Genomic DNA, 26,623 nt, shown 5'->3' on the forward strand with positions numbered 1-26,623 from the left:
GCATTTGCCAAGGTTCAGTCAAACTGCATTATTCTGTGAAAAGGCCACCTTTTACAAATAGTTTATAAAAGACCATATGAAAGGTGAAAGGGCTGGGAGGAGTATAGGAAAGACTTTTGACTATTACCATGTTGTACAAGCCCCCAGACTGAATGGCCAATACTACAGATCTTGATCTTGCCCCCATTTCTGCGATTGTAAGACTTTGTGCTAAGAGAGAGTGAGCTACTGCTTTAATGTCTGAATATAAAAAAATATGTAAGTAGGGGTTTTAAAAAGAAAATATAAGGTACTAGAAACAAGCAAAAAAGGGAACTCCAAAGGGTTAAAGTGAACTTTAGTCTTACAGTGATCACCCTCTGGTACTGTGCAACCATAAATTTTCTCTGTTTATAGAGTGTTTTTGATGGCAGGCAATTCTTTGTTGAAAGTTAAGTGCTCTTTTATATGAATAAATAAAGAAGGCTTTGGTTTGAATGAATACATTATTTTGACAAATGTTTATTGGAAACCCAATTATGGCTTCGTAAATCAGTGCTATCTATGGTGCATCAGGTGAGCTCACCAATGCCACCAGATGTCACACTGGATACCAGTAGGGTAAATAAAACAATTTCATGGCACTCTGTCCCTGTTCCCTAGGTCTGACAGTAGTCAAAACAGGAAGAAATTGTTTATCTTTGATTTAACTTATTAAAATACTTGTTGCAAGATGTCATGGCCATACTTTAACAGAAAAAAAAACATTTGTTTTCAATTTTCAGTGAGATTAAAATGACTGCACAAGCTGACTGACAAATGAATTTTAAGGGCAGCCCAGCAGAGAAGGGAGGGAAGGAGAAAGACAGAGAGGGAGAGAGATGTTTGAACTTTATCCATAGGAGAGATTTTGGAGAGATTTTGAAAGTGGCCATTGCTTCTTTAAAATGTGTTTATTATTCATATACACATTTCTTCATATTTTGGTGTCCTCAGCTATGTTCATTCTGATTTTAGCATTAGCAATAGGCTCAGAATTCACAAATTCCTTTATGCCAATGAAACTTTCAAACTAAAAGCAAATCTGAAAGACTGGGAGCACACGTTATTAACATCAGCAGTCATTGCTGATGTTATTCTGAAATAACTTTGTGCGTGTCTACACTACAACCTTTATTTTGAAATAACATCGAGCTGGAAGACTTCTTACTCTGACTCCTGTAACCCTCATCTCACAAGGAGTAAGGGAAATCAAAGAAAGAGTGTTTTTTTCGACTTTCTGCTGTGTAGACAGCACTAAAAGCCGAAATAAGCTATTTCGACCACAGCTACACAATAGATGTACCTGAAATTGCGTACTTTATTACAACTTAGCCCAGCTGTGTAGATGTACCCTTACTGTATAGACTTTAATACCTTGTTGTCGTCTTTCCTGTTTACAGTTTAAAAGAGGCAGACATTTCTCTGATGAAGAGTATTCTGGCAATCCACACTTATCACCAGTTGGGGACACAAGATTAAGATAAGCTTTACAGTAAATATGTACATCTGCCTAACAGTTAATACTAATGCAAGATATGAGCTAAATTCATGTCCACAATAACTTTATGGAGATAAACATTGAATGGGACCAGTTTCCAATTAGTACTATGTAAGGTGATTATAAGTGACCACTTTCCCACGTAATTAACTGAAATATAAAAAGTGGATATTCCAGAGCACAGGAACAAAAAGGATAAGGAAAAGTGATGGGAGGGCAGCACACAGCAAGACAGTGCGCACAAGCTAGAAGGGAGCTGAGGAGCTGAATGCCTTATTGGGAATTGGAATGATCAACCTACCTGAAAAAGCAAAGAGTAAGGATCAGAACAGTTTAGTTTCTGCTGTCTCTTTTTGCTTAAAAACACTAACAGTAAACACAGTCTGGGATCCAGAAGTCAAGCTGTAATCTTTCTGCTTGATACAGATCATCATCACTGGCAATAAAGATTCTGTGGACTAACTCCAGTCCCCAGTTATATCTGTACCTCCATATGTTCAATGTTAGCTTTAGATGAAGGAAGAATTTAGCTCAGCAATCCGGACACAATTAACAATTATGTTGATGATGTGCACACTGGAGTGGAATCTAGTACCTTCTCATAACTAGTACCATAAAAGTAGACATGGCTTTCAATACACTGAGGAAATAAGGAGGCCATTTGCATATAGTTATTTTTATGACAGTAAGTGCCGTTTGCGTATCATTGATTGTCCTGTTTAGTCACAGTTTCAAGAAAAAGTCCCACTGTACTGTTGCTAGTAGGTGGAAATGTTCTCTGCCAGCCATCTAAATGCCTCTTGCTGCCTTCTTTCTTTCCTGCATATCATCAATAATGAAGAATCTGCAATCCAAAATATACCTTCAGTGACATTTATGGAAATCTATTGCCTTTGAAGCAGATATAACTGGCTGGCCTTGTAAGTAGAATTGAGGAAAAATGTGGTTGATGAGACAACAGAAGGAAAATAATTCAGCTCTGTATCTCTTAAGTGTGTTGGTTCTGCAGAGCTTATAAGAATAATATAGAGTAAAAGCTTATTGTGGTCAATTCAGTAAACACACGACACAATACACACAGAAAATAGCTCTGCTGCACTTTAAGGGCCTTCCCCCAAAGTTTAAGGGACACTTGTTCGAACAGACATTTTCCTGGTATAATCTGATTCCTCTTTTTCAACCTCAGTTTTCTCCCGACCCCATTTTCCCTGCTCCAATGATGACACTCATTGTATACAGGCAGTCCCCGGGTTACGTACAAGATAGGGACTGTAGGTTTGTTCTTAAGCTGAATTTGTATGTAAGTCAGAACTGGTACATATTTTGGGGGGAGACAGGGAGCTGGAGTTAGGTGGAAAAGACCCTGATTCTCATACAACTTCCTTATTCTAAGAAAAACACATACTGTTTTGATATGAAGGTTTTTTTGGTTGATATTTTAATTAAAAATTGATCGTAAGTTTCAGTGTTTCATGCTATATCCAAATCTTCCTTTTGGGGTACCTGAAAGATCCCAGTTATTCATTTAATAGTCAGAATCTTTGGTTTTTATAACTAAAAAAAGTTTATTCAATGCATATTACTGTTCCAAATAGAATTTGCTACAGATGGTTCAGTGAAATGGGTATTAAGTGTAATCAATAGTCATTGGAGAACACAGTGAAATATTGATACAATCAAAGCTGTTGTTGTATTCTGCTGAGCAGAAAATGGAAATCCCTTCCTGTGAAGTGTGTGTGTGAATTTATCCACAGGATTAATTTTAAAGAAAAATTCTGTGTTGGGAACAGGAGTTTAGCCACAGGTGGGTCCTCATTGTCCACTCACCCACTTTGCAACCAGACCCATCCCCTCGGGGCTTACCCTGCTCCGCTCCAGCCAGGGTGTGGGGTTGGGGCTTATCCCCTCTTCCCTTCTGCCCTGCTCCTCCCCATTCTTGCCCACCCACACCACTGGGTAATTTTTCAGCTTCACCTCTGCCAAGCTGAAAAGGACTTGTTAATTTCACGTGACACTAACAAGATACTTGCAGCTCTAGTGCTGAAGAGGGAAAGAGCTGTTGCTCCCAAGGTGGGGACTGTAACACAATGGGTCTCACTGCCTGCTGCTCCTGCTGTTCCCTAGGAAATTAATTTTTCCGCTCGGGGGTGCCCCCTTTTGGCTGGTGTCTTGTTCCCCCCAGCAGACCCGCGTCCTCCGCGGCGAGAAAAGCCGCTCCGCGTCTCCCTGGTCTGCTGGGGGGAAGCGCCCCCCGCGCCGACAGAGGCGGCGACAGTGGGGGAGGCACCCCGCACTAGCTGCACCCCCTTCCCCCCCATTTGTAACTAGGGATCCAACGTAAGTCAGATTGATGTAACCCGGGGACTGCCTGTATTGATAGAAATATAGCTGTGTTAGTCTGGTGTAGCTGAAACAAAATACAGGACTATGTAGCACTTTAAAGACTAACAAGATGGTTTATTAGGTGATGAGCTTTTGTGGGCCAGACCCACTTTCTCAGATCAAATAGCGGAAGAAAATAGTCACAACCATATATACCAAAGGATACAATTAAAAAAAAGAACACATATGAAAAGGACAAATCAAATTTCAGAACAGAAGGGAGATGCGGGGGGGAAGATAAATGTCTGTGAGCTAATGGTATTAGAGGTGATAATTGGGGAAGCTATCTTTGTAATGGGTAAGATAACTGGGGTCTTTGTTGAGACCCACGCGTAGAGTGTCGAATTTTAGCATGAATGACAGTTCAGAGGATTCCCTTTCAAGTGCAGATTTAAAAGGCTTCTGAAGCAGGATGCAGGTAATTAAGTCGTTGAGACAGTGTCCTTTCTGGTTGAAATGGCAAGAAACTGTTTTTTCTTTGTGGGCATTGATCCTTTGGCAAAGTGTCTGAGACATTTGTCCAATGTACATCTTGAATACTGTGTACAGATGTGGTCTCCTCACCTCAAAAAAGATATTTTGGCCTTGGAAAGGGTTCAGAAAAGGGCAACTAAAATGATTAGGGGTTTGGAACGGGTCCCATATGAGGAGAGGTTAAAGCGACTGGGACTTTTCAGTTTAGAAAAGAGGAGACTGAGGGGGGATATGATAGAGGTCTATAAAATCATGAATGGTGTGGAGAGGGCCAATAAAGAAAAGTTATTTATTAGTTCCCTAAATGGAAGAACTAGAGGACACTAAATGAAATTAATGGGGAGCGGGTTTAAAACTAATAAAAGAAAGTTCTTCTTCACACAGCGTGTAGTCAACCTGTGGAACTCCTTGCCAGAGGAGGCTGTGAAGGCTAGGACTATAATAGAGTTCAAAGAGAAGCTAGATAATTTCATGGAGGTTAGGTCCATAAAAGGCTATTAGCCAGGGGATAAAATGGTGTCCTTGGCCTCTGTTTGTCAGAGGCTGGAGAGGGATGGCAGGAGACAAATCGCTTGATCATTGTCTTCGGTCCACCCTCTCTGGGCACCTGGTGCTGGCCACTGTCGGTAGAGAGGATACTGGGCTAGATGGACCTTTGGTCTGACCCAGTACGGCTGTTCTTATGTTCTTATGTTATGTACAAAGCAGATGGACACTTTCGGCACATGATAGCATCAATTATATTTCTGGATGCGCAGGAATATGTATTCTTGATCTTATAACTCACTTGGTTAGGTCCAATAATGGTATCAGCAGAGTGAATATGTGGACAAAGCTGGCAATGGGGTTTGTTGCAAGGGAAGGTGCCAGGGTTGATATTAGTGTGGTATGTCCTGTGGTTGTTGGTAAGAATCATCTTGAGGTTAGGTGGTTGTCTATAGGGCTGTGTCCAGACTCAGGGTTTTTTTGGGGAAAAGTAGCCTTTTTCCGAAAAAATTTCACCTGCGTCTAGACTGCAGCCGTGTTCTTTCAAAATTAAATCGAAAGAACGTGGCTTTTCTTTCGACGGTGGTAAACCTCATTTTACGAGGAAGAATGCCTTTTTTCGAAAGTGCTCTTTCGAAAAAAGGCGTTCTTGAATGCAAACAGGGGTTTTTCAAAAGAGAGCATCCAGACTGCCTTTCGAAAAAGCGGCTTGCTTTTTCGAAAGTTCCGCTTGCAGTCTAGACGCTCTTTTTCGAAAGAGGCTTTTTCGAAAGTATCTTTAGAAAAAGCCTCTTTTGAAAGAGGCTTGCAGTCTAGACATAGCCTAGGAGACTATGGGTCTGTCTCCCAGAGCCTCTTGGAGTTTAGTATCCTGTTCCAGTATAGGCTGTAGTTTATTGATAATGTGTTGGACAGGTTTAAGTTGGGGGCTGTAGGTGATGACAAGTGGTGTTCTATTGTTGGTTTTCTTGGGTCTGTCTTGAAGTAGATGGTTTCTAGGTATTCATCTGGCTCTTTCAATTTGCTTTTTTATTTCTCTGGGTGGGTAGTTGAGGTTTATAAATGCTTGGTAGAGATCCTGAAGTTTCTGGTCTCTGTCAGTGGGATTAGAGCAGATGCGGTTGTATCGAAGGGCTTGGCTATAGATGATGGATCCTATGGTGTGTGCTGGATGGGAACTGGAAGCATGTAGGTAACTGTATGAGTCAGTGGGTTTTCTGTAGAGGGTGGTGTCTAATATTCCATTGTTGATTTGTACTGTGGTGTCCAGGAAATGGATCTCTCGTGTAGAATGGTCCAGGCTGAGGTTGATGGTGGGGTGTAGGTTGTTGAAATCTCTGTGGAATGTCTCCAGTGTCTCTTGGCCATGCGTCCAGATCATAAAGATGTCATCGATGTAGCGTAAGTAGAGAAGGAGTAAAAGGGGACGGGAGTTGAGGAAACATTGCTCTAGGTCAGCCATACTGTGGGGCCATGCATGTACCCATGGCTGTGCCGCTGATCTGGAGGTATAAGTTGTTCTCAAACTGGAAATAATTGTGGGTGAGAACAAAGTTACATAGGTCTGCTATCAGGTTGGCAGTGGTGTCCTTTGGGATAGTGTTTCTAATTGCTTGTAATCCGTCTTCATGTGGGATGTTGGTGTATAGAGCTTCTACATCCATGGTGGCAAGGATGGTGTTATTGGGGAGGTTATCGATGTTTTGTAGTTTCCTTAGGAATTCAGTAGTGTCTCGGAGATAGCTGGGGGTGTTGGTTGCATAGGGTTTGAGGAGACAGTCTACATAGCTGGATAGACCAGTAGTGAGCGTGCCAATACCAGAGATGATCGGACGTCCGGGGTGTCCAGGTTTATGGATCTTGGGAAGCAGATAGAACAATTCTGGTCGGGGGTCAGAAGGTGTTTCTGTGTGGATTTGTTCCCAAGTAGCTGTAGGGAGGCTTTTGAGGAGACAGTGTAGTTTCTTTTGGTATTCTGAGATGGGATCAGAGGAGAGAGGTTTGTAAAATGTGGTATTGGAGAGTTGTCTGGTTGCCTCCTGGTTATAGTCGGCCTTATTCATAATGACCACAGCACCACCTTTGTCAGCTGGTTTGATTATAATGTCCAGGTTGTTTTTGAGACTCTGGATGGCATGGTGTTCAGCACAGAAAGTGTCCGTCTGCTTTGTACATTGGACAAACGTCTCAGACACTTCGCCAAAGGATCAATGCCCACAAAACAGATATTAGACAGGATCACAAAGAAAAAACAGTTTCTTGCCATTTCAACCAGAAAGGACACTGTCTCAACGACTTAATTACCTGCATCCTGCTTCAGAAGCCTTTTAAATCTGCACTTGAAAGGGAATCCTCTGAACTGTCATTCATGCTAAAATTCGACACTCTACGCGTGGGTCTCAACAAAGACCCCAGTTATCTTACCCATTACAAAGATAGCTTCCCCAATTATCACCTCTAATACCATTAGCTCACAGACATTTACCTTTCCCCACCTCTAATACCATTAGCTCACAGACATTTACCTTCTCCTCCCCTCCTCCCCACATCTCCCTTCTGTTCTGAAATTTGATTTGTCCTTTTCATATGTGTTCTTTTTTTTAATTGTATCCTTTGGTATATATGGTTGTGACTATTTTCTTCCAGTATTTGATCTGAGGAAGTGGGTCTGACCCATGAAAGCTCATTACCTAATAAACCATCTTGTTAGTCTTTAAAGTGCTACATACTCATTGTATATGTAAGTCTTCATGGAGGAAATATGGGAGGGCAAGAAAGTGAGGACTGAGCCGATGACTCACTCATTATAAATGAATTAAAAGCTAGCAGCTCTCGTCTGTTCCTCCAGCTATTCATTTACTTTCCATGTGCAATAAATACTGTATTGAAAGGTTATCTGGTTTCATGGAAATATCTGCAAGCACTTCTCTAGAAAAATGTGTTGTTTGTGATTTCACATCACCTCTTGGAGAGATCCCTGTAGCATCAGTACATTAGAAGAACGATTCTTTCTCCAATGGAAGAGGCAAATCTGCATCATCCAAGGCCTTGCAGCTGTACTCCAGGACTTCAGCCTTCCCTAGTCTACTACTAACACTTAAAGCATATGGCCTAGAAGCCCTTGGGGAAAAGTTTCAAGGGAGGAATTTCTTCCCTTATGTCAGAATCCTGCGGCCAGGTATTTAGACTACAGTGCTGGTATAACCCAGGTCTGCAAGCTACTGGCATTTAAAAATCCACACAGGGTGAGTGGGAGGATCAGAGTACAGGGGTGAAACAGGGGCATGTGACTAGAATATCTGTAAAATATACTGAGTAAGCCCATCTCCCCAAAAGCTTTTTCTGGCCAGGTTTCCTATTGCACTGCAACCACAAATTAAAGTTACTCTTCCCTGATGGACTCCCTGGAGAAAGCTGTGTGTTTATAGCTAACTCCTTATACTAAGCAGGTAAAGCCAGTCTTCCCTGGGTTCAGGTACAGTTAACCTAGCAGAGTCCTTGCTTTTTTCTTCAGATGAAGCTCGGGCCTTTTCTACTGTCAAGTAAGAAGATGTGAACTTTATTTTGAAGAGAAGTACATTTCAGAAGCGAAGACAATATCCACAGTAATTAGATTTGGTTTTATTTTTAACTGGGCCTGGGTGAGAGGGTAGAGTATAATTGTTTTGCCTTTTCAGGGGCTATTTTTATTTTATTTATTTCACAAGTGATGGAAAAACACCAATATGAAAGAAACACTAAGTTTATTTTATAAAGTCTTTGCTTTGCAGCATAGCAAAGCAGAACTAAGTATTCAGAGCTGATACCTACTACCATTTCCATGAGCAACTATTTTACCTGAAATGGGCATTGCAAACAAGTAAAGACATAGTAACTAACACTCCAGGTAGTATGTGCTTTGATTTGCACACATTTCAAAATTTACATAATTCGATGCTGTTTATTGCATTATAAAGTTTCTTATTCTACTGATCCCTTCTTTCTCTCTTTCTCTTGCTAGTCCATCAACTGTGTCTGAAGCACTATCTTGTTTGAAATAAATAGTGGGGTGGAAAAATGAATAATAAATAATAAGACAAATAATACCTGCCCCTAGAGTGAGAACAATTGTGATGCTCACAAATGGAAAATAGAATTGCTCAGTAACTGAAGTCTTCCAGAACAAACACCCGCACATTACAGCTAAAGTTACAAGTACATGAGTGGTATAATAACTAACAATATACATTTTTGTTTTTTCCCCCTTTACATTAAAAAATGTAAAAATAAGAATGACTCCAACAACAGTCCTGTATAAAAATTCCATCCTCTTAGATTTGCAAAATGTAGTATGCTGCTTCAAAGTCCAGCTGAAGCCCAAGGTCCAAAGAGATATTAACAGAATTAAACTACTAACAATACTTAATATGGTGGTCAGTGCAATACTCAGTATCCAAGAAGTCAGTGTAAACAGTTTATATAAGAGGTACATTAACCTAGGCCGCACCCCTGCAAATTGATTTTTGTCAAGCAGAGATTTTCGTAATGATATCTGATAGTCAAGAGTAGACCAGGAAATGCTGCAGAAAGAAGTGATGATAGAAGCATCTAAATAAAATACAAGGATAGATATTAGTGCCATGGAAAAGCTTCATATATTTTACTTAAACAGTCTTTATGGATGAGAGGAAGAATAGTCCAGTTGTTAGGCACTTGAAAGACCCAGGTTCAATTCCTTGCTCCACTACTAATTTCTGTGGGTACGTCTACACTTGCTCCCTAATTCGAACTAGGGATGCAAATATAGCTGACCGAAATTGCTAATGAAGCGGGGATTTAAATATTCCACGCTTCATTAGCATAATCTTGCCCGTGTACTATTCCGCTCGCCAGCTGATTTGAACCAGGAAGCGCGCTCCGGGATGCATTAGTTTAAATCAAAACCCTTGGTTCGAGCTAACGTTACTCTTCAAGGGAGTTTGATTCAAACTAACGCATCCCGGAGAGCACTTCCTGGTTCGAATCAGCTGGCGAGTGGAATAGCGTGCAGGCAAGATTATGCTAATGAAGGGTGGAATATTTAAATCCCTGCTTCATTAGCAATTTCGGTTGGCTACATTTGCGTCCCTAGTTCAAATTAGGGAGCAAGTGTAGACGTATTCTGTGTGGCCCTGGGCAAGTCACTGAGCCTTTCTGGGCCTTAGTTCCTCATTTGTAAAAAGGGGATGGAAGCACTGCCCTACGTCACAGAAGCATTGTGAGGAGAAATATATTAAAGACCAGGAGATGCTCAGTAATGGAAGTCACAGATGTACCGTAGGGAGGGGTAGGCAAGATAGCCCACGGGCTGGATTTGGTCCAACACGTCATTTGATCCAGCCCACCCTGCCGCACCACAGTCCCCAGTCCAATCAAGACCTGTTGGTGGAGGAGTGCACAAAGTCATTCACTGTTCAAAGTGACTGGCAGCTCCCTCTCCCTGCTAGAGACTCACAGCGCCAAGAGGGAGCCACCAGCCATTTTGAATAGTGAATGTCTTCACACACTCCCCCACCTGCAGGCCCCATTAGCCTGGGGCAGGGGAGTGACTGCATGAAGTCTCCCCTTGCCAGGGGCACGCAGCACACAGAGGAAACTGCCAGCTGTTCAAAATGGGTGGCAGTTAACTCTAGGCATCCCTGGCAAGGAAACTGCGCACTACCCTGTCCCCAGGTCCCGACTGGCCTGGGGGTGGGGAAGCATGCAAAGTCTGCTCCCCCACTAGGGACACGCAGAATCTAGAGGGAACCACTCCTCCATCTGAGGCCCTACCCCTTCCATGGGAAGGCTAAGACCAGCCTATGACCACTACCAAAATTGGCAAAGTGGCCCCCCTGAAAAAATTATCGCCCACTGATGGTCTAGAGGGAACCACCCCTTCCACCTGAGGCCCTGATTGTGACCACTACCAAAATTGGCCAAGTGACCCCACTGCAAAAATTATTGTCCACCCCTGATCTTAGGTATCTACCTATTCAATAAGTGAAAACAAAGTAGACTACTCTGTAATAATTCAATTGGTTACATGCATTAGCTTTCATTTATCAAACACAATACAAGGTTATTGTTAAATATTACTATCACATATTACAGTAAATAAAACTTTTCCCACAGCTTAGTAAAATGTATAATCCAACAGAGGAGGTTTTTAACTAAACATTAAATAAAATTGTACTCAGATGCAATAGGAATACTTTAGAGCAGAGATGGGCAATAAGTTTTGATGGGGGATACTTCAAGAATTTGGAAAGTAATCAAGGGCTATACTTTTCCATATTAATGGAGGAAGTGCAGGATCTGGGAGGGAGTTTAGGTGAAGGAGGCAGTTGTGACCTGGGTTAGAGGACTAGGGTGCAGGAGAGGGAGGAAGGGTTTGGGTTGTGACCTGGGGCAGGGGATTTGGGTACAGGATTTGGGAGAGGATACAGGGGTTTGGGTTATGTGGGGTAGGGGTATAGGAGGGGGCAAGAGGATTTGGGTTGTGACCTCAGACAGGAGGGGGCTGTGACCTAGGGAGGGGATTGGGGCGCAGGATCAGGGAGAGGATATGGAGGCAGGAGGGGGACAGAGAGTTTGGGTTATATGTGGGGGGTGGAACAGAGGGCTCGGGGTGCCAGAAGCAGGCTCTGGCTGGGAGACTTACCTGCCTGACTCCCAGACAGCAGCCTTCTCTAGACTCCCTGCCTGCCCTGCCACCACAATGGCCACAGGGGCCATGTGGCTTTTGAAGGGGGGGGGAGGTGCTTTGCAAGCTGCCTGTTGAACACAGGCAGCTCCCATTGGCTGGAAACTGGCCAATGCAATTCTGCAGGGGGCAGGAGCAGTGCGTGAAGCATCTCTTCCCTCACCCGACCTCACATGTGTTCAAACGGTCTCTCAGCAGTTTTTCTCAGAGAGGGGCAGGCTGGGATCTACCTGAAGCTGCCCGCTGGATCCATGGGCCCGATCTTGCAACTTGGTGGGCCAGATCCAGCCTGCAGAGAGTATTTTGCGCAGGCTTGCTTTAGAGCAGCGTTTCTTAAAGTGTGTTCTGCAGCACACTTGTGTGCTGCAAGGCAGTTGGTGTGCCACAGAGAACAGAGTTAAAAATGGCCGCCCTTAAAAGGGCAAAGCCTGCTTTCCCAATAAAAGGGCAAACTGTTTTGGTTATTTTGCTTAACAACTTCTTTTCCCTGTCCTTTTTTGTTTGGTTGGTTTTGTTCAACAATTTTTCCATGGGGGCTGCTTGCCTATTTTTTTTTTTTTTTTGCACTCAACAAAAAAATTCTTGGTGTACCCCATAAAAATAAATTGTTTGGTGTTCTTCAGTCTTAAAAAGTTTAAGAAACTCTGCTTTAAAGTGTCATGTAATGCTCAGCATTGCTTTCTTAATACAGATTTAACTATTCAACTTTCATATAGAGGAGACTTACACTGACTGAAGGCAACCTTGTCATGCTCCATCAGGATATAAATCTGGAGAATGAGCTGGGGTGTAGTCTCCAAGAAAGTCTTAAATACCCTGAGCATACTAATATCAGTCACAGCATCAATGGCACATTTATGAATGTCATCGGGAGTGCTCTCAGTAAGTTTATTTCCTGAGCTGTTGTGTTTAAATGCAGCCTGGTAGCCATCTTTCAATGCAAACCAGTACCTACAAAGAGAAATATATATGTATACACTTGGTTAGATTTTGTTTTAAAAGCATTGTTCTAGAAAATAGTGAACGCCAATTAAGATTTTAGCCAGTTTGTTTTCAGTTCAAATTATTATTATTTGTTTTAATTCTCTTTGCATGCTCACTAATGTAAAACTTACACTGAGGTAATGTTAGTGATGGGTGCAGTCTAAGAACTTAAATTGAATGGAATGAGATTGTTTTGAGTAAAGACTACAGGATTGAATTAATTAACTTTAATTTCTGTAAACAGAATATATTTCTGAATTTTTCCTTGGCTGCCTTCTTGTACCCTTCTCTTTATAATGACACTCACATTCATTTTTCATGCACCAAAATCCCTAGATATACACATGCAAACTGGAGATTGTGCACGCATCCCATACCATGCACGTTGGATGATTTACATACCCACCTCAAAATCTGCACATTTTTTTGCAGGTGCATTTTTTTTTAAATCTAGCCCTATTTTTTTAAGCACTCTCTTTTCTAAACATCCATAGAGACTTTCAATACAGAAAATAACTCTCAGGACATGCATAGTTTATACAATGGCAGACTTCATAACCTGGATGGTGTCATATGATAAATCATATTTTTTGTCATACACTGAGTGCATATAAATGACCTCTCAAAACAGTTCTATTTTGTACTTAAGGCTATATAATCATTTCCTTTGAAAGAAAACTAAATGGAATGATTAATTATACTTGAGCTAGTGAATCATGATAGATTTATTTCCTGCCTTGTGAAGTACTTTTTCTGTTCAAGATATCTGTACCGCCATGTGGGAGACCTAGATTTAATGGCCAACACCAAGTCATTTGTTTTTCAGTCCTAGAGGAGTTGACAAGGCTGTGAAAATAGAGTGCTTAGCCTCGCCTCTTGAGGGAAGGGAATACTAAACTCTAGTCAAAAGATCTGCTCACAGAAATCTATTCAGTCCTCCTTGGGGGGGGGGAGAGGAAGGGATGATGGCTGCAAATAGATATTGAACCAGATTCCTACCTGATGTAAACCACTGTAGATCAGTTGACATGAAGAGTTACACCTGTATTAGCAGAGTTGCCTGCCAAGTGGAGGTTTATAAGGTGGGGAAATAGGTGGTATGCTGGTCTTATTCTAAAAGCACTGTCTCTCAGGGCTAATTACCTCATTTATTTCCCATTGAATTGTTTAGCAATAGGCAAAGAACCTTTCAGAACTGTTAGCAATGAACATACAAGAAAGAAAATCCCTTAATAAGTAACTATGTAAGTCTCACCCCTATCATCTTTCAAGGCAAAAGTCTTTTCCATAGGGTGCTTGCCCAATCTCTGCTTTTAAGAGATTCATAAGCACCTGGTGTGCAAATTTTCAGCTGAAGAGAGAACATTCAATTATAGTTGGTTCAAACCCTGGGACTTCCAATAGCCTTGCCCTGTTCTGACAAAACAGCAGCAGTGGAGAGGGGGAGAACAGCCATTCCCCTACAAATTGAACTTTGTTTTGCCTTTTTTTTAAATGGGGAGGGCGCATTCTGTCCCATTGTTTAGGGTCTTCCATAGCTAAGATGGCTGGTTCCAGCTCAAAAATATAGTAGATTTGCTCACTATTCTACAAATGGTAGAATTTCAGGTTAGGCTCAAAGTAGCATCATCCAACAGTTTAGATACCTATTTGACATGTTCAAAGTTCTTTGTTTTTCAAATCAAACTGTAACACACATTGGAGTGGGGAGAGGAGACCTTTTGACTCTATCTGTGCCTGAAATAACACTAAAAAAATAGCCTGTTTCCAAAAATGCCAAAATGCCATCAACTTTCTAAAGCTCAAAATATTCATATTTTGATGCAAGTTTCTTAATTTAGCCCAAACACGTTGCAAAAGTTATAATTTAAATAATGAGAGATTTATAATGGACACTACTCCTCTTAATCTACTGGTTGGTGACCATTGATCAAGTATAAGGTGTGTGGTGGATCCCAATCATCTATTCTCTTGTTAGAATGTTCATCAATTATAAATATTTTAGCAAGTATTCTGGCCATTCAGGCAGATAATTTGAAATTAAACTTATACATATAATTTTTGAAGCAACCCACCATTTCATGTAGCATCTGTAGATTTGCATATGAGCAGGTGTGAAAAATGTTGCTCATTACAGAAGAGCAACCATAACTCTCAGGGATCTTGGCAGTTTAATATATTTTAAAATAACACAGTTCACGAACTATGTTGCAAATGATACCTTGCTTTACTAAAAGTCAATTTTTTTTAAATATTCACTCTTAATGCTGTTCTGTATTCTGTACTCCCTCATTTTAGATAGTGAACAAAGATTATTGGTTTCACTTTTTTAAAGTTAGTTTCAATCAATTTTGCTTTCCGTTTCTTGTATATTACTTCAAGATTGCAATATCTGGGAGGCAAAAATGTTTGTTTCTTTAATAAAATATTTCCTTATGAATAGAGCCCTACCAAATTCATGGTTCGTGTTCGTCGATTTCATGGTCATCGGATTTTAAAAGTGGCATTTTTCATTATTTCAGATATTAAATTTAAAATGTCAAGTGTTGTAACTATAGAGTTCCTGACCCAAAAGGGGGTTATGGTGGAGGCTACCAGTTTATTGTAGGGGAGTTGCAGAATTTCCATAATTATTTCTGCATTCTCATGACAGTAGCACTGACTTCAGAGCTGGTCTCCCGGCCAGCACTCAAGGTATCACTGCTTCTAGCAGCAGCACAGAAGTAAGGCTGTATGGTAAGATATTGCCACTATAAATATTCTTCTGCATTCAGAGCTGGGCTCTTGGCCACAGCTGCCACTCCCCAACCACCCAGCTTTGAAGGTAGCAGAGCAGAATAAGGGTGGCAATACAGTGACCCACCCCCCTGCAATAACCTTGCAACCTTCCCATAAGCCCCTTTTAGGTTGGGATCTCCAGTTTGAGAAACCCTGGTCTCCCCTGTAAAATCTGCATAGTATAGGGTAAAAGTACACAAAAGAACAGATATCATGGGGAAAACCAGATTTCACAGTCTGTGATGTATTTTTCATGACTGTGAATTTGATAGAGCCCAACTTATGAATATATCCATGAAAATATATCAATTAAAATATATGTTGATCTTAAATTTATAGGGGAGAAGTGTTCACACACAAACTAATTTCCGGGACAAATTTCACTTGGCCATGTCTTTCCTATAGTGTTAAACATAATAGTGCTATTTTCTATTCTAGCCACTTATATTCTACATTTGTGTTGCTTTGTACTAAATTCCATACTTGTAGCAACTTTTGAAGTTTTACTCTGAAATTCTTCCATCAGTTTTTTGTAAAATATCTTGACATAGTCTAGGGTTTCACAAAAACACAAACTTATTCCAATTTATCCTGGACTTAAAATTCAGCTTCATTAATATGTAGAAAATTGTTTTCTAGGTGTGTGTGCTTTTGTTTAGAGACAAGTATTTCTTGTCCTTTATTTTACATATTAAGTCATGATAGCAGCTGCCACCATAGGCCTGTGTTGTAACCCAACTAACTGCAGAAGTTCAGTCTCTCAAGTATCCTTAAACTCACCTAAACCCTGATCCCGCAAACTGCTCTAAACAGGTGCTCTACACCCATGAGCTGTGTTTCCAAGCTGTGATTCAGCATAACTTCACAGGTGATTAATCAGCCCAGCCCATTAAGAGACTCAGGGCTCCCTGTATGGAGCTGACTGACTGGGCGGGGCTGATTAATCACCTGTGAAGCTGTGCTGCTGCTGCACAGCTTAGAGGGAACACTGCTCATGTAAACCGAGTAAGATGGATGGAAAAAATATAGGGAACATTGCCCATGAGTAACCCTGCAGAAACTAATCACCCCTTTCCTCCAGTATCCACTATTAAGAACTTTGTCCTATTTGAGTTGATCACTGTGCTATTGTCTGATCTGAATTCCACCAACATCTTTGAGAGCCTTTCGCTTGACTTTACATGGGCTTTCGATCAGGCTCCTACTAAATAGGTTATGTCAGCTCTTGTTCAAGCACCAATAACAGTAATAACTTAGTTCTGTTAAAAAAAACTGTTAAGGAAAACATTTTTAAGGAACTAAAGGTTAACAATTCTTTCAATTTTAATAATCTAAGCTCTTACTAGCAAAATAAACAAGGATTTCTAAATATATAAGTGACAGAATATACCCCATATTCATACCCCACACTGTATTGTAGTAATCTTTGTATAAGGGAGGAATTTTAAGGTATCATTTGAAAACTCATAATTGAAATGAAAATTGGTCAGTATTGTCCTGATAAAATGTTATATGTGAAGTTATTAACACATGTTCCAAACCCTGCAGCCTGCCCGAGCAGAAGTCAGCAAACTTGGGTTACCAAGTCTCCTGGACCAGACAGACGAGGTGCCATTGCTACAAATGGCATCCAGTCCAGAAAGTTGACAACTCTACAGTACACCCATCTGTCTTAAACAAAGAAATGCATACTAAGTAGTAAACAGGATCATCAAGCAGGAAGGGAAAATTAAAGAAGTTAAAAAAGATAAAATCATCAAGAATGGAACATCCTTCCACATGGATTATCTCCTGTTTCTCAGCTGGAAATGTTTTTAAAGAGGGCAATGAAACAATGTAAGAGAAGCTAACATGCCAAAGGAACCCTCTCTCTGTATCTCTCAGACTATGGCATTCTCTGCATTTGAGCAGCCATTGGACTCTGAGGAAGGGGTCCTGACCTGTAAAGGTTGGTCAGTAAACTTTTTGGAAGCATGAGGTAAGACATTTTGCTTGAATCAATATAGTTTATTAGACACTACAGTGCATTAGTTGCAGCCATTTCTGACTTTTATGCCTCATTACTTGTACTCAAAATCTATCTCTTTGTAGTTATTGAACTTGGGGAGTGTCCACTGACCCAGTAAGAGGGTTTGAAGACTGGCACTGGCTCTAAGATAAATTGCATTTGAGGCCCCTGCTTTAAATCATCTTGTACCAAATGACTAAAGGATGGTTTATGTGGCACTAATCTTTAAAAAGGGCTCTAAAATCGATCCTGGCAACTACAGGCCTAACTTCAGTACTAGGCAAATTGGCTGAAACCCTAGTAAAGAACAGAATTGTCAGACACATAAATGAACATAATTTGTTAGAGAAAAGTCAACATGGTTTCTGTAAAGGGAAATCATGCCTAACCAATCTACTAGAATTCTTTGAAGGGGTCAACACGCATGAGAACAAGGGGGATCCAGTGGATACAATGTACTTAGATTTCCAGAAAGCCTTTGACAAAGTCCCTCACCAAAAGCTCTTAAGCAATATGAGTTGTCATGGAGTAAGAGTGAAGGTCCTCTCATGGACTGATACCTGGTTAAAAGATAGGAAACAAAGGGTAGGAATAAATGGTCTGTTTTCAGATTGGAAAGAGGTAACTAGTGGTGTCCTGCAGGGTCCATACTGGGACCAATCTTTATTCAACCTGTTCAAAACTGATCTGAAAAAAGGGGTGAAAAGTGAGGTGGAAAAATTTGCAGATGATCCTAAACTGCTCAAGATCGTTAAGTCCAAAGCAGACTGTGGATAGCTTCAAATAGATCTCACAAAATTAGGTCACTGGGCAACAGAATGGCAGATGATATTTAATGCAAAGTAATGCATATTGGGAAAACATAATTCCAACCATACATATAAAATGATGGGGACTAAATTAGCTGTTACCACTTGAGAGAGATCTTAGCGACATTGTGGTTAGTTCTTTGAAAACATCCATTTGCTGTGCAACATCAGTCAAAAAGAAAACAGAATGCTAGGAATCACGAAGAATGGGATAGAGAATAAGAGAATAAGTCAGAGGACCGCTGACCCACAGAAAAATCAGTTGAGGACTGTACACAAGTGAGAAGCAAAGTTACAAGTCCCTAAATGAGAAGGAGAAAGACTCTCCCCATGTTCGCCTTGCACACCAGAGCCTAGGGGGCCCTGCCTAGTAGATTTTGAGTGTTCCAGCCCTGTGGGTGGGTGGCTGGGGGGCTGGAGTGCCAACACAGGCTCCCCAATGCTGAACCTCAGGGGCCAAATCCAGGCAAGCCAGGGGCCTGAGGTTCCCCACCCCTGCTCTATATAAATCCATGGTATGCCCACATCTTGAATACTGTGAGGCCTTATCTCAAAAAAAAAAAAAAAAGATACCTTGACAGTGGAAAAAGTTCAGAAAAGCGCAACAAAAATTATTCAGGGTATGGAATGGCTGTCACAGTGAGAGAGATTAATAAGAGTTGGACTTATTGGAAAAGATGACTAAGGGTAGATGTGATAGTCTATAAAATCATGACCAGTGTGGAGAAATTAAAGAAAAGAGTTATTTATTTGTTCTGGTAACACAAGAACTATGGTTCACCAACTGAAATTAATAGGTAGCAGGGTTTAAACAAAAGGTAGTATTTATTCACACATGAACATTCAACCTGTGGAACTCCTTGCCAGAGATGTTACAAAGACCAGGACTTTAAGAGGGTTTGAAAAAGAGCTAGATAAATCCATGGAGATTAGGTCCATCAATGGCTATTGGCCAGGATGGGCAGGAATGGTGTCCCTAGGTTCTGTTTTTCAGAAGCTGGGAATGCACGATGGGGATGGGGGTCACTTTATGATTATCTGTCCTGTTGATTCCCTCTGAGGCACCTGGCACTGGCCGCTGTCAGAAGGATACGGGGCTTTATGGACCTTTTCCCTGACCCAGTATGGCTGCTGTTACAGAATAGAGTGTTTTAGTTCTTGTTGGAAAAATGGAGAATCAGATGTTTCTCATGTGAGAGTGAAGTTGGGAGTCAACTTTGTTATAAGTGGATAAAAACTTAGCCAGACCGATAACGGGCATTTCTAGCCTAAATTAAATCTTGTACAAAGCTTTTTGTAAAACCTAACATCAGTTTTCAAAATGAAAACCGTCATTTCAAAACAAATTAATATTCCACCACTGCGCTGTCATGTCTGAAATATTACCATTGCCAAAGAAAGATGAATGTCAAACTGACTGTAAACAAAAGCAAATCTTATTGAACACATATGAGAGGTAAAAGTAAAGAAATAAGGTAAACACTGATAAGAAAATCAGATCTTAATAATTATTTCACTCTTAGTAATCAAGGTGTAAGTTTATGGGTAAAGAAAGTTTGAAATTTTTCAATTGACATAAATGTACCTTTTTAGGATACTATCCACAGTTTATTAGAGTATTTTAAGGAGCATTTAAATTAAGTTTTCTTCTATGAAGGACATGGTAAATCACATATTCATAGTGTCTTTGGCAAGAATACACTTTCCTGGCAAGAAACCTATTACTCACAACAATCCGTTCCATAAAGATTAAGGTCCAGAACCTCTGAATTTCTCAATAAAGTGTTTTCACATCACTTTTAAAAGGGAAGTGATGTGAACACCCAACATAGATGCAAACTAAAATGAAAATTGTTTTTCAAAGCCACAAGTAGAGCTAAAGGAAAACATTTAAATTTACTGAACGTGCACCAGTTAGCACATAGCATTCTAGTTACCATAGGCATAATCCTGCAAATACTACAGAGCTCGGTGTTTAATGCCACAAGTAACTGCTCATTCCTGTCCTCCAGACTCAACCTTCTTTGTAGCCACTGGACTTTCCCGGTTTAGTTTCTTTCACCTCAATTACTCTGAGGCAATTCTCCCCTAAGTATCACTTTTTTCTTTACCAGTTACACAACTAACTTTCTCTGTTCCACATTTTTATTAATATATCCTGCATAAAGAATGTGGTGTCAAATGAAATTAGATTGTAACAGTTACCGCTAAAGTAATTATTGATAAGGAAAATGAAATAATAAGTAAGGCTTGTATTTACCTCAAAAAATTGAGAGCCAAATTTACCATGAGCATAAGGGAACACAATTCTGTTGACTTACGTAGAGTTTTGGTTGCTGAGAGCTGTGGATTTGACCTGGAATCTATATTAATATAACAATAGGGTTTCTGGTTCAATGGGTAATTTCATTTGGGAGGAGGATATTTTTAGTTTGAATTTTAGATACATGTCCAAAAACTAGAGTTTTTCAGGGCTTTTTCTTTGCACATACTGCAATGAGTAATGTATACTATATATAATGGCTAATCTCTTTGTAACATTACCTAATGCGTTTTAACCTGTACTATTTCAAACAGCACAATAAGGAACCATAACTACGCTCCAACATAGTCTACACAGATCAATTAATGCAGAACATATTATTGTGGTTTAGAAATCATGCCCTGTGTTCATCAAATAATGCTCTATATAGACAAGGCTTTTGATACAAACAAGCATTTCAGGTTTTTTCCAGAATTTATAGGATAAACTCGAATTTAGATTGACTGATTGAACTTGGGGGATTTTATTGCTGTTTATCAGTTAAAACCTACTCAGAAGCCCTGCAAAATTAGCTGACACAAAGTTCAAAGCAAACCACCTAGAAGAAATATTATTTCTTTTTAATACTTGAAAACTGGCATATTACCTTGTAAAAATTCCACCATGCAAGAAATGAAGTAGAAAAATCCAGTTGAAGTTCTCAGAATCAGGGATGTTACAGTCTTCCTTAAGCCATGCATAACTAAAAGTCTGTACTATTACTGATGCCAGCAATCTAAAAGCTAATGTCAAGATAACTAAATAATATTGCCTCTCACAGAAATAGTTACTAGCAACCCAGAGATCTGCTGCAATATCAGCTATATAGATTACAATTCCAAGAACGGACATAGTAAAATTCCACTTAGTAAATTTCCTTGGGTTGATTTTCATTATTGTCATTCTGCTAACACCTCATAAGTAGAAGAATTCAGAACATATCTAAATACATTCTTACGCCTGGTGATACAACCTTCTCATAATGTTTTCTATAAAGGAAAGTTGCAGTGTATATTTTCAGTATGGAAAATTGAATAAAAATAAAGAGATTTCAATGTGAATGCTCCTGCTAGAATACGAAACTAATTCCATTGCCAATTATCCATTTTGGAAAGTATACATATAAACATCTTTTTAATTATGATGGTAAATATTCATTCTTCCTGGTTGCTGGATCCTGAAAAGAAAAATAAATGAAGGGTCACCAGGAATACGAGCAATAATTCAAAAAAACATTAAGCCCCCAGCAATTTACATAATTTAAAAGGAAAAAGAAGAGTGTATGGGGGAAGCTCATGAACAATCATGGAAGAAGATAAACTTCTGATTAGTTGAAATTGCTCTCCTGACATCAGTGATTCTGAATGTATGTATCCCAGTACCAGTGGAACTTTCTTGACAGTAGACATTTCTAAGGGTGTGTCTAGACTACAGGGTTTTGTCGACAAAAGTGGACTTTTGTCGACAAAACTAAACCTGCATCTACACTACAAACTCAGCAGTTTTGTCGACGCTGGGAAACCTCATTTTATGAGGAATAACGCCTTTTGTCGACAGAAGGCATTATTGCATCTAAACTGTCCTTTGCGTCCACACTGTTATTTCGACAAAGCAGCTTGCTTTGTCAACAGAACTGAATGTAGTCTAGACGCTCTTTGTCAACAGAAGCTTTGTCGACAGTACCTGTCGACAAAATTTCTGTCAACAAAACCCTGTAGTCTAGACATACCCTAAGTGTAGAATTAAGAGATGCTAAGAAACAAGCATAATCGTGAGTTTTTTAACCTCCATCATTGGGTAAAGATGGTGACTCCTTCCCAAAACTTTCACTCAGCCAGAATATTCTTTAAAGCCAGCCTTTCTGGTCTCTTAAAAGATATTGGAGAAACAAAGTGGGTGAAGCAGTATTTTTTACTGGACCAGTTTCTGTTGGTGACAGACACAAGCTTTTGATTTTACACACAGCTCTTCTTCAGACCATTTTATCTCTTCCCACCTTGTCTCTCAAATGTTCTGAAGCTTACATGGCTACAACAACCCCGTCAGCAGTTCCATCTCCCACAGTGAACAGCTAATTCTTGAGAGCCTGGGCTTGTTTCAATATGCTACCCTTCTGCCATTGAGGGCCCACAAAGTGAAAACAATAATACATTGAACAGATTGTTATACAGCTACATGCATGGTGCGATGGGAAGCCTTTTCACATTTTATTAGTTTTATTATTCATGTTTGCCCATATTCTGTGACTAAGGAACACTTTTTTGAGGCTACTGAACAGAATCAAGGTTGATCACATGAAAGATGATTCCTGTACAGAAATCACTAGCCAGACCCTGCCTTACTGTAGAGTATGTATCCTTATTATCAGGGGAAGCAGATTACAGCCCTTACATTTATGCCTAATGAGCCATTGTAAGGATTCTTGTGACTTTTTTCTTTGAGACTCTCTCACACTTCTGTTATTTTTCAATAGCCCTTTGATATTCAGCAGAGGGAATGTCCTAATGGGAATAGTTTTGGAACCTATCTTACTTAATATTCTCATTCATGACCTTGACAAAAAAAGTGGAAATGTGCTAATAAAATTTGCAGATGACACAAAGCTGAGAGATATTGCCAATACAGAGGAGGGCCAGACTATGAAACAGGATCTGAAGGACCTTAACTGGAGAAATAGAAATGGGATGAAATTTAATAGCATGAAGTCATGCACTTAGGGACTAACAAGAATTTTTGCTGTAAGCTGAAGACTTATTAGTTGGAGGCAACAGAAGGAGAAAGCTGGGGCGTGTATTGGTTCGTCACAGGATGACTATAAGCTACCAATGTAATGCAGGTGTGCAGCAGGCAAAATATTTCCAGTAAAGAGAGTTGTTATTGCAATGTCACCAAGAACTAGTTAGACGACCTCCTGGAATATAGTGTGCAATTTTGATCTCCTATGTTTACAAAAGACCAATTCAAACTGGAGTAGGTGCACAGAAGGGCTATGAGAATGATCAGAGGCATGGAAAACTATCAAATGAGAGCAGACATAAAAAAGCTTGGCTTGTTTAGCCTAACCAAACAAAGGCTGAAAGGAGATATCGTGCTCAATAAATACATCAGAGGATAAATATTGGGGAGGGAGAGGAGTTATTTAAGTTAAGCAAAGATGTTTACACAAGAACAAACAAATATAAACTGACAAACAAGTTTGTCTAACTTCAAACCTAAAGGCTTCTAACCATTAAAGGAGTGAAGTTATGGAACAGCCTTCCAAGGGGAACAGTGGGGACCAAAAAAAATGGCACATGGCACATCAAAAGGTTGCCAACTCTCCAGGATTGTCCTGGAGTATGCAGGAAGAATAATTTTTAAAAGCTTATATCATGTGATGAAACCTCCAGGAATGTGTCCAAACAAAATTGGCAACCATACCCATTTGCAATAGCTGGTAGCAAAAATCTTCAATGGCTGGAGATGGGGAGCTAAATAAAGAAGGTGCTGAGTTTTTATTATAGAGAAGTCTTTTCCAGGTGTCTTGCTGGTGGGTCCTGTTGACATACCTACAGTTGAGCTGATTGCCATATTTTGTGTCAGGCAGGAATTTTCTCCCAGGTCAGATTGGCAGAGATTATGGGGGGGGGAGGTGTTTTTGTTTGGTTGGTTGGTTTTTTTCTTTCCTCTGCAGCATGGTGTACAGGTCACCTTAGGGTATGTCGACACTGCAACACTATTTCAAAATAGCTAGCACTATTCCAAAATAACTTAGTACACATCTACACTTCAGGCAGCTATTACAAAATAGTGTCAAAATACTGTCAAGGTGGAGGACTTCTTACTTTGACTCCAGTAACCCTCATTGTATGAGGAATAAGGAAAGACAGAGGAAGAGTGCTCTATTTCTAAATAAGTACTGTGTAGCTGCTCCCTATTTTGAAATAAGCTACGTGATTGACATAGCTCAGTTTTCATAGATTATTTCAAGTTAAGCCCTGCTGTGTAGATACACCCTTATAGATTTAAACTAGTGTAAATGGTGGGCTTTCTATAATTTGAAGTCTTTAAATCATGATTTGAGGATTCAGTAAGTCAGTCAAAGGTTAGGAGTTTATTGCAGGAGGGAACGGGGTGGTTCTGTGACCTGTGATATTCAGGATGTCAGACTACATGATTACAATGTGTTACCTACCAGCCCTGTGCTTTTGGGAGCCAGGGAGTGACATTCATGAAAAACCATCCCCACCCCTCCTCTTAGCCTTTGCTGGAATCAGACAAAGCAATGAAAAGGCTGGGGAAGACACACCTAAACTGCTTCAGACAAAGGTGATACAATTAAGGAAACACCCCAGCCTCATTTGCATTAAAGATGGAACAGAGGGACATCTCATTAGCATACAGAATGGAGAGCAGCTCTTCCAAGGCAGAAACCGCAGTGAACTATGGGACACCAAAAGCAGAGAAGCACTGCCTGATGGGAAATCCCTGCTCCAGATGCTAATGAACCCAGGCCTGCACACACCCAAATTAGTCATTATCAGACCAATTCTAGTAACAATCCTATTGACATCTAAAATACTGAAACTGCCTAGTTGCATTGTGAGCTCGTTCAAGGAACATCACCCATAACCAGGGGTGATCAGTCTCTATTGCCACTCCTCTTTCTCTTTGAACTAACCCTATAAAAACTCCTATCCTTGCCCCAAGAAAACTGTTCTGATACCTGGACTTAAACTGCATCAGTTCCATTGAGACTTCTTCATCTCCTGTCTGATCATGCTGGGGGCTCTGTCCTGCTTTTCTCCTGCCCTCTGGATCCCCGGCTACCATCATCATCTGGGAACCCCGATCAGTGCTAGCTCTGTGGAGTGGTGAGGTCTCTCTCTCTCTCTCTCTTTCTCTCTCTCATCAACTATCTCTCTAAGCATAGCCTCCTGATCCTGCCCTGTGTAAACTGTTATATGGTTACCTGATGTTTGTAATCAGTTTCAATTTAGATTTAATATTGTAATTGTTAGATTTAATATTGTAACTTTTTTATATCTATTCACTACTCAGAAATAAAATCACTTTCATTGTTAAGCTGGTTGCTTCTCTCTCTTTCTTTCTCTTTTGCTCACTTTTCCTTAAGGGGTGTTGTTTTGGCTTCCCCATTCGCTCTGCAACAACACTTCTTGTACCCAAGCAAAAGATCCCTGTAGTGCCTAAAATCCTGTGGGGTTTGCTCATCGTGTGGTTTACCAGTGAATGACTGTGGTGTGAAAGTGGGGATAGGGGGTGCTGAACCTGGGGGCTTATGAGGATAGCAGCTTAAAGTGCTGTTTAATCCAGACCACGGAGTCCAAAGGCACATGAGGGTGCAGTGTGGCATTGCTGTGAAACCCAGCCAGCTGAGTCCAGGGACATATGAGGGGGGTCAGCTTGTGAGTGCTGAGTACCCAGTCCTCTCAGATGTGCTCTGTTAGTGGGTGTGAGTGTCTGTGTGTGTTGCCAAGGTGGTAAGAACCCCATCCTGAGGAACCTAATTCCTGCAGGAGAGCTCTAGTGGGAGGGGGAATTGGCAGCAGGGAGAATTCAGCTCCATATGAGAGCCCAAGTAAGCACCAACAGCACACTGATAGAACTGTTAACCTTCCCCCAGTCCCATAAGGGTAACCCTGATAAATGAGCATACCCCAGAGTATTGGGCAAATCTGGTAACAAATGGCTCCTTCTAGCCTTAAAGTTTAAGGCTGTGTCTAGACTGGCAAGTTTTTCCGGAAAATCAGCCGCTTTTCTGGAAAAACTTGTCAGCTGTCTATATTGGCCGCTTGAATTTCCACAAAAGCACTGATGATCTCATGTAAGATTGTCAGTGCTTTTCCGGAAAAACTATGCTGCTCCCGTTCGGGCAAAAGTATTTTTCCGAAAGACTTTTGCACAAAAGGGCCAGTGTAGACAGCAGAGATTTGTTTTCCGCAAAAAGGCCCCGATCACGAAAATGGCGATCGGGGCTTTTTTGCGGAAAACCGCGTCTAGATTGGTCACGGACGCTTTTCCGCAAAAAGTGCTTTTGCGGAAAAGCATCCTGCCAATCTAGACATGCTTTTCCGAAAATGCTTTTAACAGAAAACTTTTCCGTTAAAAGCATTTTTGGAAAATCATGCCAGTGTAGATGTAGCCTATGAGTCTAGGAGCTGTGGAATTGCATTTTCTT

The 26,623-nt window shown here is 40.5% G+C and overlaps 1 protein-coding gene across 3 annotated transcripts in view; it reads right to left on the minus strand.

The window, feature by feature from the left end:
- Nucleotides 1-404: 404 nt before the first annotated feature.
- Nucleotides 405-26,623, minus strand: part of XKR9 (XK related 9) — a 32,150-nt gene continuing 5,931 nt past the window's right edge. For all 3 annotated transcript variants that reach the window (XM_075920537.1, XM_014577762.3, XM_075920536.1), the window contains 3 exons: nt 21,053-21,622; nt 12,292-12,515; nt 405-9,448 (listed from right to left, as the gene is read on the minus strand). In XM_075920537.1, the coding sequence (XP_075776652.1) occupies nt 8,802-9,448; nt 12,292-12,515; nt 21,053-21,348 (1,167 nt within the window). In that variant the 5' untranslated portion in view covers nt 21,349-21,622 and the 3' untranslated portion in view covers nt 405-8,801. The remainder of the gene's footprint in view (nt 9,449-12,291; nt 12,516-21,052; nt 21,623-26,623) is intronic.

This window comes from Pelodiscus sinensis, chromosome 2, assembly GCF_049634645.1.
Source record: "Pelodiscus sinensis isolate JC-2024 chromosome 2, ASM4963464v1, whole genome shotgun sequence".
NCBI classification, from domain to species: domain Eukaryota; kingdom Metazoa; phylum Chordata; order Testudines; family Trionychidae; genus Pelodiscus; species Pelodiscus sinensis.